General features: G+C 46.3%; 1 protein-coding gene across 5 annotated transcripts in view; it reads right to left on the reverse strand.

The window, feature by feature from the left end:
• Positions 1 to 17711, reverse strand: part of TIAM1 (TIAM Rac1 associated GEF 1) — a 309949-nt gene that overhangs the window by 139577 nt on the left and 152661 nt on the right. For all 5 annotated transcript variants that reach the window (XM_040227933.1, XM_040227927.1, XM_040227925.1 and 2 more), the window contains one exon: positions 1614 to 2061. In XM_040227933.1, coding sequence (XP_040083867.1) covers positions 1614 to 2061 — 448 coding nt within the window. The remainder of the gene's footprint in view (positions 1 to 1613; positions 2062 to 17711) is intronic.

Here is a 17711-nt window from a genome sequence, read left to right on the forward strand (position 1 = left end):
TCAGTGCAGAGGGATTCGCCCTCCACACCTCCATATTTCCACTGGAACTGGACCTGCTGGTGAGCTCTCCTGATCATTCAGATGAAAACAATGCTCTAGGTACAGTTAAGCAGTAAGACAAAAGGAGCCCTGGCTTCTGGATGACGTCACAGCAAAGAGCCGCCGCATCACCCTTAAAAGGTCTACCTCTGCTAGGTGGGAGGGAATTTAAGTCCTGGCTTGCTTGAGGCTTTGTCACTATAGGTCTCTGTGACGTGCAACAAGACCTAGAGCCCAAGTAATATGCTCCTTCCCTGTTTGGCCAGGTATTGAAGCAATAGTAGGCACCACAAGTAATGCAACCCACCCAAACCCTGCACAGGGGTTGACCTGCACATCACTGAACAGAACTCTAGGCTGCTGTGTGCCTCCAGGACTGGTTACCTCCACACCAGGTAAGCTCAGGCTTCTTTCTCTGGGACCCATCCCTCATGCTTAGTAACCTCTCCAACTTCTCCGGCCATACATTAACCTGCTTCAAATCCAGCTTCTGTTAAGGATTCTAAGTGGGCTTGAGAAGTGTCTTTCCTTTTAAGACACAGAGCTCACAAATATGTTATAATTTGTATACCATCAAGACATGCAGACATGAGCAAAAACACATGCACACACTTCCAAAATGTATGCAAAACATTAATGAACAGCAGCACATCAAAGCATTGTGTTTATCAGTGAAAAGGCAGTGCATATATATACATGCATGTATATAGGCACGCACACACACTCAAGTGTGACTGCAGAACAGTGACTTTTTCACAAACATAGATGGCTCAGACATCCCATTAAACACTAGGTTAAATTCTATGAAGTTAACAATATTCCATCATTCTTTATGAAAAAAAAAAAAGGCAATTTCATAAGATTCAAACTACTGATTTTTCCCTCCAAAACAGTTACTCTGGGAGGCACATTTTTTGGGACGATTTCAAAAAAATATTTTTTGGAACTCAAGGCACTGAAACTGTCACCACAACCAGCTGTACATAAGAAAACAAGGCATGAGAGGCTCTAATAGCTTACATGTGAAACAGTAAAGACTATAAAGCATTGACGGGAAAAGGAAATGGGGAGTGACTATCAAGGGACATAAAGTTTCAGCTCAATAAGATGTTCTAGAGATGTGCTGTACAACCGTGTGCCTTCATCAACGACACTGAAACATACACCTAAAAATGTGCCAAGAGGGCGTGTGTGTGCATGTGTGTGCGTGTGTAGTGTGTGTGTGCACGCTCAATCATGTCTGACTCTCTGCAACCCTATGGACTACAGCCCACCAGGCTCCTCTGTCCATGGGATTCTCCAGGCAAGAGTACTGGAGTGGGGTGCCATTTCCTTCTCCAGGGGATCTTCCCGACCCAGGGATCGAACCCACGTCTCCTGTCTTTACCACTGTGCCACCTGGGAAGCCCAAGAGAATAGGCCTCATGTCAAGTACTCTTACCACCATAAAACAACAATTTTGAAATTAGCATGAAATAGAAATTCCATGTAATTAAAAGCCATCACGTGTAAGGGCTACCACGGAGCACAGGGTTACTGAGCATGGCAGGAAGGATGCTCTCTCTCTCTCTCACCTTTCAAGGACACCCAGTAGTGCTTCCACTTCCTCCGCGTGGCTGACTCCACCTTCTTGTTCTTCTTGTGCACCAGGAAGTTCTTGACGGCCAGGGCGCCGGCCTTGCGCACCGTGCCCTGTGCGGCCGTGAGCAGGATGTCGGACTGGCCCGGGGAGCTCAGGGTGCCGCTGCTCTGCTCATCGCTGTGCGCGGAGCCCGCCTCCTCCAGGCTCTCGCTGTTGGTGGTGCTCATCTCCAGCTCCCGCCGAAAATTCTCATACACCCCCTGGCGGGCCGCGTCCCCGGTGGAGCTGCTGCCGCTGTCGCTGCCCACAAAGGCACGGCCGGTGGGGGGCGAGTAGCTGGAGTTAGTGGCATTGGATCGCCGGGACAGGAGGTCGGTGTCGGTGGTGGCCCCTTCGATCCCGCTGTCGGCAAACTCACTACCCTCGCCTGCGTTAACATCCTTGGGAGCCGAAAGGGAGAAGAAAGAAGACATACGTCACACAGAGAAATAACCCGGGGCTCCTGACGCTCCGGCCAGAGGCTGTGGAGCTGCTGGCGACCTGCAGCCTGTCACTGCTCCCCATCTTCCCGGGACCAATTACCCCTCAACCCCCAACCCCCTCAAACCCAACTTGCCTGCTGAGCAGCTCAGGAAAACCATGAAGCCACCGCAGTATGAATGTCAACAATTCAGAACATTCAAAATACACACACACACAAAGCAAGAAACATTTCAAAGAACTTATCAATGATCTGACTTAGATAATTAAGTAATGGGCAAATCAGCTATTCAGAATCCCCGCCGCACTGCCCTGCTGAGAGAACTCAGCACCCTGGTCCTCATCAGCCAGCCTGGCGCTCCAGGAAACTCTGCTGGCTGATTAGGTAGTTTATTCCAGAGGGAGGGGCTTCCAAGGGAATAATGACGTCTGTATAGCTCATACTTTAAAAAAAAAAAAAAGGCAAATAAATAAACAAAACGCTGAGTTAGGAGTCTAATTTATGATCTGGTGACTAGAAAGATAACTAGCATACCACCCCACCCACTCACCCAGCAAGGACCCAGAGCCCAGGAGCAGGGGAGAGCCCTCATGCTCCAATCCGCTTTGTTTCTTGAAAACAAGCAGCTTCTCACTCTGCACTTGAGCTGAACAAGTCTGTGGGGCCCACGGCTCCAGTGCAGACTCTCCAATTACCCTGCGCTTTCAATGCTGGGATGCTAAGAGCCGGAGCAAGCTACTCACTGCCCTGGGGGCCAAGTGACAGCTCCGGGCAACTGCCAAGATGTGGGGGGTATCCATCCCTCCGTTAAAGACATTTGGAACTTCCAAAGCGCTGGCCCTGCTCTCAGGCTCGACGGGACACAGACAGGTCTGTTCTTAAATCACAATCTGGATTACTCTCAAGTGCTAAAGGCATTTCCACAAACAATAATTAAAGAAGGATAGTCCTCAAGGGAGAATAATGAAAGCAGAATTCAACAGGACAGCGCAACAGTCTCAGGGATAAGAAATGGGACTGGTTTTTCTCCAAGGGAAAGGATGGGAACGTGAAACTGACATGCACGTAATACGTGGTTTGGAGACCTAACCGTGTTTTACGCCTTTAGTCTCATAAATAGTTCATTACGGTTTGAAAATGTAAAAGCTAACAGGATATTCCAATTGCCATAGAAATGATTTGAATGCTGTGCTTTCAAATCTCTGCTGCCAGGTAATGGGGCAGAATGAACCAAGCCACAAACTATTGGGTTGGCCAAAAAGTTAATTCCGGGTTTTCATACGATGCTACAGAAACACCAGAACGAGCTTCTCAGCCAAGCCAATAACGTTGTCCTGCATGAGGCCCAAACAGGCGCTGTGCCCTCATCTCTGCACATCTCACGTGGTCAATTCTAAGCCAAGACCTTTAGAGTTCACCTTCATCACAAATAGGTCCTAAGTTAGCAACTAAACGATGGGCAGAGCCAGACACGAAAACCATCATGGGATGCACAGAAAGACAGATACTGTCGGATTCACTTCTATGTGGAATGTAAAAACGCCAAACCCACAGAATCAGAGAGTGGGATGGCAGTTGACAGACTAGGGGACTAGGGGAAATGCGAGATCCTGGTGAAGGCTACACATTTTCAGTTACAAGATTAAGTTCTGGGGATCTGATATACAGCCAGATGACTCTAGTTAATGATACTGTATTGTATCCTGGAAATCTGCTAGGAGGGTAGGTCTGTAAGTGTTCTCACCACAAAAAAAGGAAAAAAAAAAAAAAGGGGGAAGGAAGGGAGGAGGGGAGGGAGGAAGGAAGAGAGGAGTAATTACGTGAGTGATGGATGTGTTAATTAACTTGATGGTGGCAATCATTTCACAATACATACATACATTACACTCCGGGAGTTGGTGATGGACAGGGAAGCCTGCATGCTGCAGTCCATGGGGTCACAAAGAGTCGGACGCGACTAAGCGACTGAACTGAACTGAAACCATCACAGTGTACATCTTCAAAAACACAAAAACACACACAAGGAAGTACAGTGTGCAAAGCACAGGAAGTTGACAGTGGAGACACCGGCCGAGGACTACCTCGACCAAGTGCTCAAGGTTAACTGAGTGCAGGGTACACGGGGACCCTCTGTGCCATGTTTGCAACATTTGCTTGATTCTAAAACTGTTCTAAAATAAAAAGTTTATTTAGAAAAAAAAGAAGAAACAAGGGGGCGGTGAGATGGGAAGACGGTAGCAGGAAGTGCTGAAGCAAGTTTCTAAGGATCAATGACACGGGCAATGGAGTTTAGGTCCCTGGGATACAGAGGGACTTACGAGGGTCAAAGAAACCAGGGATACAGCTACGATGCAGACCCTGTGACTGCCATCCTACCTGCTGGCCTGCCTGTTACCCACCACCAATGGTCATCAAGGACACACACACGGAAGGCATGCGATATATATATTGTGCCATTGAGTGAGCATGCATACTTAGTCGCTTCAGGCACGCCCAACTCTTTGTGATTCCATGGAGCCCACCAGGCTCCTCTGCCCATGGGATTTTTTTGGCAAGAATATTGGAATGCGTTGCCATGCCCTCCTCCAGTGGATCTTCCCAACCCAGGGATCCAGTAGGTAAAAAAACTTCCCAGTACAAACAGGAGAGCGCTGTTACCAACCCACGTTTCTTCCTGGCAGGAACATTTACCATAGGTCCCTTTTGATGATAATAAGTAAAGTCAGTCATCACCAATTATTCAAGATAACCATGGGTGGTGGGAGATGAGGAGTTTGTATGAGTCTCCCCAGTATCTGGACTCATTTTCACATTTCAGTCCTTCTCTGGGAGACGGGACAAAAATCAGCTACAAATTTGCCTCAAAAATGAAAAATGATGAGCTGCTTCTCTGTAAGACAGGGAATGACCAGCTACACAGGGGTAACCTCCCTGGGTCATAAGAAAAAGAGTTCAGAACAAAAAAGGAGACATTGATAGCAGGCACCTGATAATTTCCAGAGCTGGGGAACAGGAAGGAACCTTGCAAAACCATCCCCTTGGTGAATGCTTGGGGATGCTAAGGCTCAGAAAGTCAATGGCCTGGTGGGTGGCAGATTGGAGGTGAGAAACCCTGCCTCCAATGCCCTCTTCTACTCTGACAAGGCGTCCCCATGGCTCAGCTGCAGGCAGCACCTGATAGGGTCCTGTCTCAGCAGTCAACACCATGCCTTCCCCTCTGTCTGCCAACAGTGCCTCTTCTAGGGTTTCCCAACAAAACTGCGTGACTGGGCATCTGTATGCCTTGACTTTCCGGCAAAGAGCTCAAACTCCAAAATGACGGGAAGGGGAAGGGGAAGATGAAAGAATCTGAGTGAAACAAGCAGAGAATGAACAGGCATGTCTCTTAACATCTACTGGGCTTAGTTGCTCAGTCATGTCTGACTCTTTGCAACCCCATGGACTGTAGCCAGCCAGGCTCCTCTGTCTGCGGGATTCTCCAGACAAGAATACTGGATGGGATTGCCACTCCCCTCTCCACTTAACATCTACTTCATCTCCACAAACCATGAGCCCCTACAGAATGCCCTGACATCCCTATCGGAACTAAGAGTTAAGGACTCGATAGACACTCCCCTCTTTTTCATACTTAAACATGTGGTCATGCCAACTCATGCTGCAACTCCACAATGGCTCAGGCTGTGCATGTTCGACTCTGGACAGTCACTGACCTGAGCAGTGATTTCTCCAGGTAACAGGCCTGCTGGCCCCAGATGAGCGGGCATACTTCGGGAGAGTAACCGCCAGGGAATGCTCCCCATCTGCAACCCAAGGCAGCTCCACCTTGTCTCCACAAGCAGTTAAGTAGGCTCAGTGGTACACATACCCCTTCTGATATGTGACCCAGCCTGCCTAGAAACAAATGCTGCCTGTCCAGCCCCAGCCTCTATATGACCATGAAGCATGGGATGTTCCCAGATACCCAGAAATCCTTGCTCTAGCACTGTGGAAAATGATGTCCACCCAGCCAGAGGCATTACTCAAGACCTGAATCGTCAATAGGACTCTACATGCCCTACACCAGCCATCTCCAACTTCAATACAATGAAGGAGTCATCTACAATGGGGCTGTTTATCCAGCTTGCTCCTTGGAGGAAAAGCAATGACAAAACTAGACAGCATATTAAAAAGCAGAGGCATCACTTTTGCTGACAAAGGCCTATATATTCAAAGCTGTGGTTTTTCCAGTAGTCATGTATGGATGTGAGAGTTGGACCATAAAGAAAGCTGAGTGCCAAAGAATTGATGCTTTTGAACTGTAGTGCTGGAGAAGACTCCGGAGAGTCCCTTGGACTGCAAGGAGATCCAACCAGTCCATACAAAGGAAATCAACCCTGAATATTCATTGGAAGGACAGATGTTGAAGCTAAAGCTCCAATACTTTGGCCACCAGAAGCAGAGAGCCAACTCATTGGAAAAGATCCTGATGCTAGGAAAGATTGAGGGTAGCAGGAGTAGGGAAGGACAGAGGATGTGATGGTTGGATGGCATCACTGGCTCAATGGACATGAGTTTGAGGAAGTTCCAGGAGATGGTGGACAGGGAGGCCTCGGGTGCTGCAGTCTATGGGTTTGGACACCACTTAGCAATTGAACAACGAACAACAAAGTGCCACACAACAGTTAGAAGCCTACAGGTCACAGAAGCTCTAGAAGAAACCAAAGTCAGACACACGGATATAGAGGCTCTAGGGTCACACACTGCCAGATCGCTCTGAGGCTGCGTCCCAAACACCCGACCTCCTCAAATGCCACGTGCACACACTGCCCTGTGGTTTCCAATCGCGCAGAAGACAGCATCACTGTGATGCCAACGATCCCGGTGCATTGTTTCAAAGGGCTCCTCCTCCGACTACCTCCATCTCAAGGACACTTCATGCCTGAGAAATCAGATTCTCCCCACACTCAAAAGTGTCTGTGAACCACCCCCACTCTTTTAGTGGTCAACTTCAGGGAAGAGTTCCATGGGAGTGCAAGAGTCTTTATTCCCAATGCAAGGTATGTTCCTTCTTATCTAGTGAGATGCCTTAGCATATTATCAGTGCCAGAATATCAAACCAAATGTACTGAAATTTAAAGCAAAAGTCAGAGGACATCAAGGGAAATAGTAAGACGCTAGCTAAACAGAGAAGTAACTCTCAGCATGATGCATGATCTGGACAGAGATTTGCTGAAAATAGCTCAAAATAAACTCCTCGTGTTAGAACCACTCCACTGAAGAGGCTTCCAATTATAAATAACATTCATGGAATATAGAGGCTCTTAAGCCCTGCTCTTCCTGGATGAATCCTCCCAAGCCGGATTTTTCACTCATCAGCTTCCATTCCACCGGCCGAAATCAACGCATGCACTTTCCCACTGGATGTACAAGTGGCCAGCTGTCGCCCAAAACATTCAACAGTGCAAGTTTTCTTAGTCATTTCAGCCAGGCCACAAAGCTTAAATGAGCTCTGGTACTAAAGTAGAGGCGGTGAGAGGCAAATTCAAAGCCTGTTTGCATGGCCTTGAAAACTAGAGGGACCCAAAGCATGAACACGGGCTCATGACACATTGTGGCAAAGCTCACCTCGTTTCCACCAGGGACTCAGAAATACCCAAAGGAACAGGTTTGCTGTGCTAATGATGTGTGAACACAATTCTGAAGAGGTCATTAGCCACAAAGTTCAAGGACCCTGGGAGAAGTTTTAAGTCGAATGCAATTAGAAACTGTTATGTTGGTCACTTTCTTTAATTTCCCTGATGAATCCAGCTTTGCGTCAATACACCTGTATAAAGATGATAAATGCAGTAGAGTTCAAGGGATTTCAGTGATGGGAGGAGATCCTGACCTGTGGTGGTGATGGAGGTTTAGTCGCTAAGTCATGTCCGACTCTTGTGACCCCATGCATGTTAGCCCACCAGGCTCCTCTCTCCTCTGTCCACAGATTTCCCAGGCAAGAGTACTGGAATGGGTTGCCATTTCCTTCTCCAGGGGATCATCCCAACCCAGGGATCGAACTCAGGTCTCCTGCATTGGCTGGCAGATTCTTTACTGACCATATGCTCAAGCGATCCCACTCCTGGGCATATATCTGTGGACCTGTGGAAGCCTTGAATGGGAATAATTTCTGACTTACTAAATTCTAAAATATTCCTCCAGTGGTTTATCATCTTCTTATCCCCCAAATCTCAGTACCTCCACCCCCCATACATGCATACACGGACACAATGTCTTTGGTTTCCAACACTTTCTCCATGGTATATCTCAGTACAGCAAATATCGTGTCTAGGCATGTCATTCTGAACCAATCCATGCCTCAGTTTCCTCAACTGTATACTGGGAATGGCAATAATATCTACTTTGTAAGACACATTGTAAGATATGATATAGAGTTAACTCACTTTTCTAGAACTCTGTCCAGCACACAGCACTTGCACAAATCATGTCCATCTCAGCCCAAGGAGGGAAGTCAATGCCTGACCTCACTTCCTAGCTTCCTGCACTAATACAGAAGAAAGTGTGTTGCTGAGGAATGTGGGAAAAACAAGGCCTTATGGGGAAAAAAGACAGGCAGACCAAGGTTGGCGTGAGCCAAAGCAATCCCTCTGAATCCTCTTCACATTCATAACACTGCACAATGAACGAAGAAAATGATGCTTCCTATGCTGCAAGTAATTGCTAGGCACTGTTATAACAATCACCTTTCTTGATTTACAGAAATATTGCAGTCTCCGTTTTCCATTATTGTAAGATTCCCCCCCAACTCTATAAACACATGTCCAGTGCCTTTTTGAGTTCGTGATTCCGAAGTTTGTCAATTTCAGCTCCTGGGCCTCCTACTCTTCACCCCTTTACACCTGTCCTGGCTCCATCTGAGACATTTCTAAAAACCAGCTCCATTTCCCACTTCTTCCTTTCCCAAGGCAAAGACTCCATGCCCTTTCAAGTTTCCAGCACTCAGTCCCATCCTGCTAATGATTCCCAACAGGGGTGACTCAAAATTTCTCTCAATTACAACCGCTGGAAGTGAATTTCTTACTGCTGCTCACACGGGACTCAGAAGTTGTCTAATGCTTGAAATGTTGCTCCAGGTAACTTCAGATTGGAGTCAGCACTGTGCTGAGGTCAGTGAATCATCTTCTCTCCTTTCATCTGTTTTTCTACGTGTGTGTCTCAGTCCCTGTTCTCACTCCCCACCCCTCCCCCACCCCTCATCTCACATCTCCAGTCATCAGCTCTCTTTTCTAACTACCTTCCTCCCATAAGCCATCCTGTATAGTAAGTCTCCCAGCAACAAGGTAGAGGGCACCTGAGGCTGTCCATCAAGGCCCTTCACTGGTGTCCAGCTTTAGCACCAGACCTTTGGAGGCACCCTGCCACCAGTGAAACTGAAGGACTCCTGCCAGTGTACGCTCCCAGCCCTTCTTGCTTCTAGGAATTCCAGGAATACTGATCCTTCAAGGCTCAGCTGGAAGCCTTCTTTTAATCTCCTTTGATCCCCATGAAACTTCTCAACACCCACCCCACCACCACCCCAGCCACACTGGCCTCTTTGCTCTTTCTCAAAAGTGCAGGGCATGACCCCAGCTTCCAAATCAATGGTCGACTCCCATCTCCCCTTCCAATCCCTACCCAAGCCTGCCCTTTCTAGGGGGCCTGCGCGATCTGGAATTGTCACCACGTCCACCACTGCCCACTCCTCCCCATCTTGCTCTCTTTTTCCCATAGCATGTCCTGTACTTGTTGTGCTAATTGTTTGCTGCGGACACACCCGCACTTCACCCCTAAGCTCAGCGATCTTTTCTTGACACCTCCCAAGAGCCAAGAATAGTGCCTGGCATGGCATAGGCACTTTAAAAACAAAACAAAACAAAAAAAAACCCACACTGTTGAACAACTTCACTGCTCTTCATTTTCCACCCTCCTCTCACAACAAAAAAAATCGTTTCTCATGGAATACACTTGAGTTTGATTTAAAGATCTAGTTATTTGCAGGCTCAGCTCACGATCAACTCCAGCTGAAGTCACAACTGGAAAGTCTGACTTCGCCACCTTCCAGTGAAGATCCGGGTTTATGATGTCTTTTATGGAGACAACCAGAGCTCATTTACATGGCTTTTTCTTTCATCTGTTTAAAAGGAGAGAAAGTAAGAAAGACATATTGGGCTGTTTTATGGCCCACACTAGATATTCAGTCAATGGGAGGTTCAAAGCAAATGGGGCCCCAGCCACAGAGTGAAAAGCTTGTGGGTGTTCCCTGCCCCGGGCTCCATGGAGACGCTCCCAGGGCTGCAAGGCAGGCTGGTTGGGAGGCTCCAGGCTCCCATCACAGCACTTTATCCTTCCCAGTTACACTGAGAAACCAGTAATTAATTACAGAGCATTGCAGGACACAATTTATGTTGAGGGACACCTACTCGCCTCTCCTCACGGGAGAATGGGGAATGTGGTTTTCAGAGGTTTGGACCTCCCCAAGCTATATTAGCATAAATGAGCTGCTCTCTGAGTGGGGATCGGGGTTCCTTAAATGATTTCCGGGGGCCCCTAAAGCCCTCCCTTTTCCAGCTACCTATTCGAAGCAAGACTTTCCCCAAATAGTCCTACAAAAGAGAATATCACAAAAGAGTGAATGCAGAGCAGCTGTAAGACTCCAGTCTCTTCTGATAGGTTAGAAATTGTAGACAGTTGTAAAAATACAAAAAGGGACTTCCCTGGTGGTACAGTGGATAAGAATCTGCCAGCCAGTGCAGGGGACATGGGTTCAATTCCTGGTCTGGAAAGATTCTACGTGCCATGGAGCAACTGAGCTCATGCCCCACAACTACCGAGCCCAGGAACAGCAACAAGAAAGGCCACTGCAGTGAAAAGCCCACGCACCCAACACAGTACCCCCGCTTGCGACAGAGAGCCTGTGCATAGCGGCAAAGACCCAGAGCCACCAAAATGAATTTAAAGCAAAGAAACAACATCCTTCTTCTCGATCTTTCTCTTAATTTTAGAAGATAAAATTTAACAATAAGTTATTTATGTGAACATATAATGCTTTATTGCTGCTATTTTAAGATGAATTAACAAGTATTTTTTACATTTCTGTTTCAATTCCTAATGTGATAAATATTTATAGATATAAACATGAATAGAAACTCCTTGGAGTCTATAATACTTTTTAAGAGTAGGAAGGAGTCTGAGAACTGCTGATATAAGCCATCTCTTGGCTTTCCCACTCCTCAAAAGAAGATCTTGGCAAAGGAGATGGATATTCATGTTGAAAATGGATGGGCTGTTTTTCAAAATAAATATCTCATTGCTTAACTTACATGCCAGAAAAAGAAAGATAAAAGAAAAAAGAAGCATCAAAAAGGAGAAGTGAAGGAAGAGGTTGTTTTAAGTGGACTGTATATAAAAATATTTTGTTTCATGAAGAATTAACCTGAGGTTCTTAATCAGAAGCTTCTTGATGGATGCTGGAGGACCCATGGATCCCCTGAAATGATACACAGCAGGGTGGTTCCTGTGTTTGACCCAAAAAAATCCATTTTTTTTTTCATCTGATTCTCAAAGGAATCTGTGACCAAAGGTTAGGAATCTATTGGAGGCTGATGCCAATTCTCAGCTCAGGGAACATATTATCTTTGAACCACTTAAACTAAGTATAAAACCAAAATTTTAAGCACCAATACAGTTTATTATGGGAACTCAAGATCTGGCTAAAATCACCAATCCTATTACCTGTTTCTCCAAGCAAGAAAGTTTTATTAGGGATAGAGCCTTCTAAAGCCATCTTTGTCATTTCTCCAAAAAAAGACATACAGATGGGTGAACATGTATGTGAAAAGATGCTCAACACCACTAATTATTGATGCTGCTGCTGCTAAGTCACTTTAGCTGTGTCCGACTCTGTGCGACCCCATGGACGGCAGCCCACCAAGCTCCCTGGGATTTTCCAGGCAAGAACACTGGAGTGGGGTCCCATTGCCTTCTCCAGCCACTAATTACTAGAGAAATGCAAATCAAAACTACGATGAGGTATGACCTCACACCAGTCAGAATGGCCATCATTAAAATGTCTACAAATAAAAAATGCTAGAGAGGGTGTGGAGAAAAGAGAACCCTCCTACACTATTGGTGGGAATGTAAGTTCGTGGAAAATAGTATGGAGGTGCCTCAAAACACTAAAGATAAAGCTACCATATGACCCAGCAGTCCCTCTCCTGGGCATGTATCCAGATAAAACTATGATTTGAAAAGGTACACGCACCTCTATGTTCAGAGCAGCACTATTCACAATAGCCAAGACACGGAAAACAAGCTAAATATCCACTGGCAGAGGAATGCACATAGAAAACGTCGTGTATACACAATGAAATACTGCTAACCAAGAAAAAGAACGAAATAACGCTACTTGCAGCAACATGGATGGAACTAGAGATTATCCAACTACGTGAAGAAGGAAAAAGACAAATGCTGTATGATATACGTGGAATCCAAAATATGGCATAAATGAACTTATCTACAAAACAGAAATAGACTCATGGACACAGAGAACAGAGCTGTAGTTGCTGGCATGGGTGGGGGCGGGGGGGCGGGAGGCTGGGTGGGGGGTGGGTAAGGCCTGGAGGGGGAATTTGGAGTTAGCAGTGTAGACTGTTATACATATGATGGATAAACAAAAGGCATAGGGAACTATATTCAACATCCTGTGATAAACCATAATGAAAAGAATTTTAAAAAGAATGTGTATGTATATAAATATATACACACATATAACTGAATATGTGTGTGTATGTGTGTATATATATGTAACTGAATTACTTTGCTGCAGTCAATGGCACCCCACTCCAGTACTCTTGCCTGGAAGATCCCATGGATGGAGGAGCCTGGTGGGCTGCAGTCCATGGGGTAGCTAAGAGTCAGACACAACTGAGCGACTTCTCTTTCGCTTTTCACTTTCATGCACTGGAGAAGGAAATGGCAACCCACTCCAGTGTTCTTGCCTGGAGAATCCCAGGCTCGGGGGAACCTGGTGGGCTGCCATCTCTGGGGTAGCACAGAGTCGGACACGACTGAAGCAACTTAGCAGCAATAGCAGCAGCAGCAGAAATTAACTGTAAATCAACTATACTTCAATTTAAAAAAAATTAAAACGAAGTCATCTTTGGTGATCTCTCTCAGGAACCAGTCTTTTGGGCCATAGTAGTAGAGAGTTACTTTTTTTCTTTTCAGCCCACCACCCCTTTGGGCTTCTGTACCAGAACTGAGGGTTTGTATGTTAAACTCTGAAGGCACAGGAGCTAAAACCTGTTTGAACATGGGGAGACAGTGTGGTGTCTACTGTCTACTCTGGATGCCATGGGGCAAATTCACACTGATGAGACTTCTCCTGCACAACCATGCCACAAATTCTGGGCAAATTGGAAGGGTAATGGGAGAGAATTCCTGGAAGCCATCGCCATACAAGGACGGCTGCTGCTACTGCTGCTGAGTCACTTCAGTCGTGTCCAACTCTGTGCGACCCCACAGATGGCAGCCCACCAGGCTCCGCCGTCCCTGGCATTCTCCAGGCAAGAACACTGGAGTACGTTGCCATTTCCTTCTCCAATGCATGAAAGTAAAAAGTGAAAGTGAAGTCATTCAGTGATCTCCAACTCTTTGCAACCCCATGGACTGCAGCCCACCAAGCTCCGCCATCCATGGGATTATCCAGGCAAGAGTACTGGAGTGGGCTGCCACTGCCTTCTCCAGACAAGGATGGCTAAAAACAGCCTAATTAGACACAAAATCCATCCCCCATATCCAAACTCCATTGGATGTCAGACTGGATGAAGCACAAGCTGGAATCAAGATTGCCAGGAGAAATATCAATAACCTCAGATACACAGATGACACCACCCTTATAGCAGAAAGCAAAGAAGAACTGAAGAGTCTCTTGATGAAAGTGGAAGGGGAGAGTGAAAAAGTTGGCTTAAAACTCAACACTCAGAAAACTAATAAAATCATGGCATCTGGTCCCATCACTTCATGGCAAATAGATGGGGAAACAATGGAAACAGTGACAGACTTTATTTTTTTTGGGCTCCACAATCACTGCAGATGGTGACTGCAACCATGAAATTAAAAGATGCTTGCATCTTGTTAGAAAAGCTATGACAAACCTAGACAGCATATTAAAAAGCAGAGACATTACTTTGCTGACAAAGGTCTGTCTAGTCAAAGCTATGGTTTTTCCAGTAGTCATGTATGGATGTGAGAGCTGGACTATAAAGAAAGCTGAGCGCCAAATAATTGATGCTTTTGAACTGTGGTGTTGGAGAAGACTCTTGTGAATCCCTTGAACTGCAAGGAGATCCAACCAGTCAATTCTAAAGGAAATCAGTCCTGAATATTCATTGGAAGGACTGATGTTGAAGCTGAAACTCCAATATTTTGGCCACCTGATATGAAGAACAGACTCATCTGAAAAGATCCTGATGCTGGGAAAGATTGAAGGCAGGAGGAGAAGGGGACGACATAGGATGAGATGGTTAGATGGCATCACCTACTTGATGGACATCAGTTTGAGGCTCCAGGAGTTGGTGATGGACAGGGAAGCCTGGCGTGCTGCAGTCCATGGGGTCACAAAGAGTTGGACATGCCTGAGCAACTGAACTGAACTGACTAAATGCAAGACATTACGCCAGGAGTTCTACATTTCATGTATTTAACCCTCACATTAGCCTTATTCAAGAGGCACTGAGATCCTTCTGGGTTACACAGCCAACAGGGAACAAGGTTCCAACTTGCAAGCTCAGACCTGCCAGACTTCAGAATCTCTTCTTTGCAGGACAGCAGGCTGCCCCTCCTCTATCCATTAACCATAGAGAGTAAAGTTTAGGCCAAGAAACCAAAGAGGCATTCATTAAATCAAGAGGCAATCTATTGGGATGTCACAGCAGTCAATACAAATAAACTCTGTTTTACATAGTCTGGGTAAATCCCCTCAACAAACGAGCAGCAGACTGACTCTCAAGATACTGTCTTATGCACACGGCACACACACATATTCACATGTACTGAATTCAACAAACAGAATTCCTCAGCACTTACTGGGTAGCAGACCCATGAAATGGGCCACTTTTTAAAACCGCAATGTGAACCCCGCTGCCTTCAGATTCATAGCTCAGTAACATGTCCAACTACTACTCAAATACAAAAGTAGGAAGAATGGCTCCAAACTCTGTTTTGATCATTTGCAAATAAAATATGTTCTTCATGTTTGTTCAGATAAAACATTGTCCCCCAGGCTCAGAGGCCAGGCCCTTGGGCCAAATGCCTGCCAGGAACTCTTTTCTGAGGAGAAAAACTGCTAATAAGACTATTACAGATTCGACTACATCACCAGGGCAAACAAGGAGACTGTTAATATCTATGATCCAAACTCACGGGAGAGGGGCCCTGGGTCAGAAACTTTCACCAACAAAAGAAAATGAAAAAAGAATTACTTTCAAAGAAGCCTCCACACCCACTGTCTCTTAAAATACACTGTTTGGAACATAGTGGGTTCTCAAAAAAATCGCGTTGGATGAACACGCCAAACTTAAGATGAGGAAGCGTGGGTGGGTGGATAGTGTTGTGCATAATTCTGGGGTTTGTTTCAAGTCATTAAAGATCCTCACTCAACACGTAACGTTGAGACCAAAATAAGACTTCCGTTCATTTTACAGACTCTGTAGAAGGCTTCTATGTATGGAATCCCACTTGGTTCTCCTCCTGGCCCCGTCAGAGGCTGGTGTCACTCACCCTGGACAGACAAGGAGCCTGTGATGAAATGACTCACTTAAGGTCATTGGCCGATAAGGACTGAGCCAGAAGCAAATGTGCTTCTCAGGATTCCCGGTCCCCTATACTCTGTGCTACTTTAAGCTACCAGAGTGCTTTATGAGACAGCACTCTGAGATGATCTCACTTCCATATATTAACAATTTTAGAAGGCAACAAGCCAAAGAGTGGAAGTGGTATGCGACAAGTACACATGAGAACTTCCCGTGATACCAGCAGTGCCCCTCTCCTGGGGGCGGCCAAGGCTCAAAGGCTCACAGCTCCATCAGTGAGGGGTGGGGGAAGCAGGAGTCCAACTGGCCCCCAGGGTCAGAGACAGAGAGCCAGAATGCCACCCAGCACCCCCCTCAAATCTTATATAGAATGGATTTTAACTTAGCGTTGTTCCAGGCAAAAGTGACAGAGGCGAGGTTTCTTTTAAAAGAGTCTGGATCAATGGAGGCTGGTGGAGCTGCCAAGCCCATCTCTGCAAATCAGGCCCGCAGTGCCAATCTGATGATGTCTAAAGGACAAAGCCTGTGGTGCCTTTCAGGGGATCCTTTAATAGGACCTCCATCTCACCTGTGTCCTGACCCATCAAGTTGCCAGTGCAAGCAGAGTCCTGCCCAGGGCAGGCAGAGGGACCACAGCAGGGTTATTTCTATCATTACAATCATGCTTCAGAAAAGAGACAGGTAAGGACTCCCCTGCGGGTGGTCCAGAGCTGAAGAATCTGCCTGCCAATGCAGGGGACACGGGTTCGATCCCTAGTCCGCCAGGAAGACCCCACATGCCTTGGAGCTACTAAAGCCCAGATGTCACAACTACTGAAGCCTCCCCTTGCTGCAGCTAGAGAAAGCCTGTGCACAGCAACAAAGACCCAGCACACTCAAAAATAAATTAATTAATTAAAGAAACTTTTTAAAAAGAAAAGAGATAGGTCAAAATTCAAGAAGGGTATCTGAATGCAATATCCAAGCTCACCTTCTCACACCTCCGAATCAGCCTTTTTTATCATTTTGTTTCCAAGACACAAAGTTTGATACAAACAGCAAACTACCTGGGGTCCTCAACTCATAGAACACCATTCAGGATACTGAAAATCACAAGTAACAGACTGTCCCTTACTGGTGGCTTCTAAAGTACCAAGCACTAGCCTTTACCTTCCATTTCCTCAAAAATCTTATTACTCTGCCCAATTGACAGATTAAGACATTAAGGCTTCAAGAGACTTAAAAAAAACTGTGCCCAAACTTACTCAGGTAAAAAGAGCTTGGACATCAGCCAAACTTGTCCTTCAACAAATGAATGGCTGGTGGGGGGGGGGGGCAGTGGGGTGGGCACTGTTTGGGCAGAGTGAAGTGTTGGTGGAATATTATTCAGCCTAAAAAAGGAAGGAAATTCTGACACCTGCTACAACGTGGGAACCCTGAGGTTACAACCTAAGTGAAATAAGTGAAAGTGAAGTTGCTCAGTCGTGTCCGACTCTTCGAAACTCCACGGACTGTGTAGCCCACCATGCTCCTAAGTCTGTGGGATTTTCCAGGCAAGAGTGCTGGAGTGGGCTGCCATGCCCTTCTCCAGGGGATCTTCCCAATGCAGGGATCGAACCCCGGTCTCCCACATTGCAAGCAGATGCTTTACCATCTGAGCCACCAGGGAAGCCCGTGAAATAGGCCTGTCACAAAAAGACAAATACTGTATGATTCACTTTAGATGAGGTATCTAGAGTCAAATTCATTGAGACAGAAAGTAGAATGGCAGTTGCCAGGGGCTGAGGAGAGGGTAAAAGGGGAA

Source organism: Oryx dammah, unplaced genomic scaffold (genome assembly GCF_014754425.2).
Source record: "Oryx dammah isolate SB20612 unplaced genomic scaffold, SCBI_Odam_1.1 HiC_scaffold_2, whole genome shotgun sequence".
In the NCBI taxonomy this organism is placed as follows: domain Eukaryota; kingdom Metazoa; phylum Chordata; class Mammalia; order Artiodactyla; family Bovidae; genus Oryx; species Oryx dammah.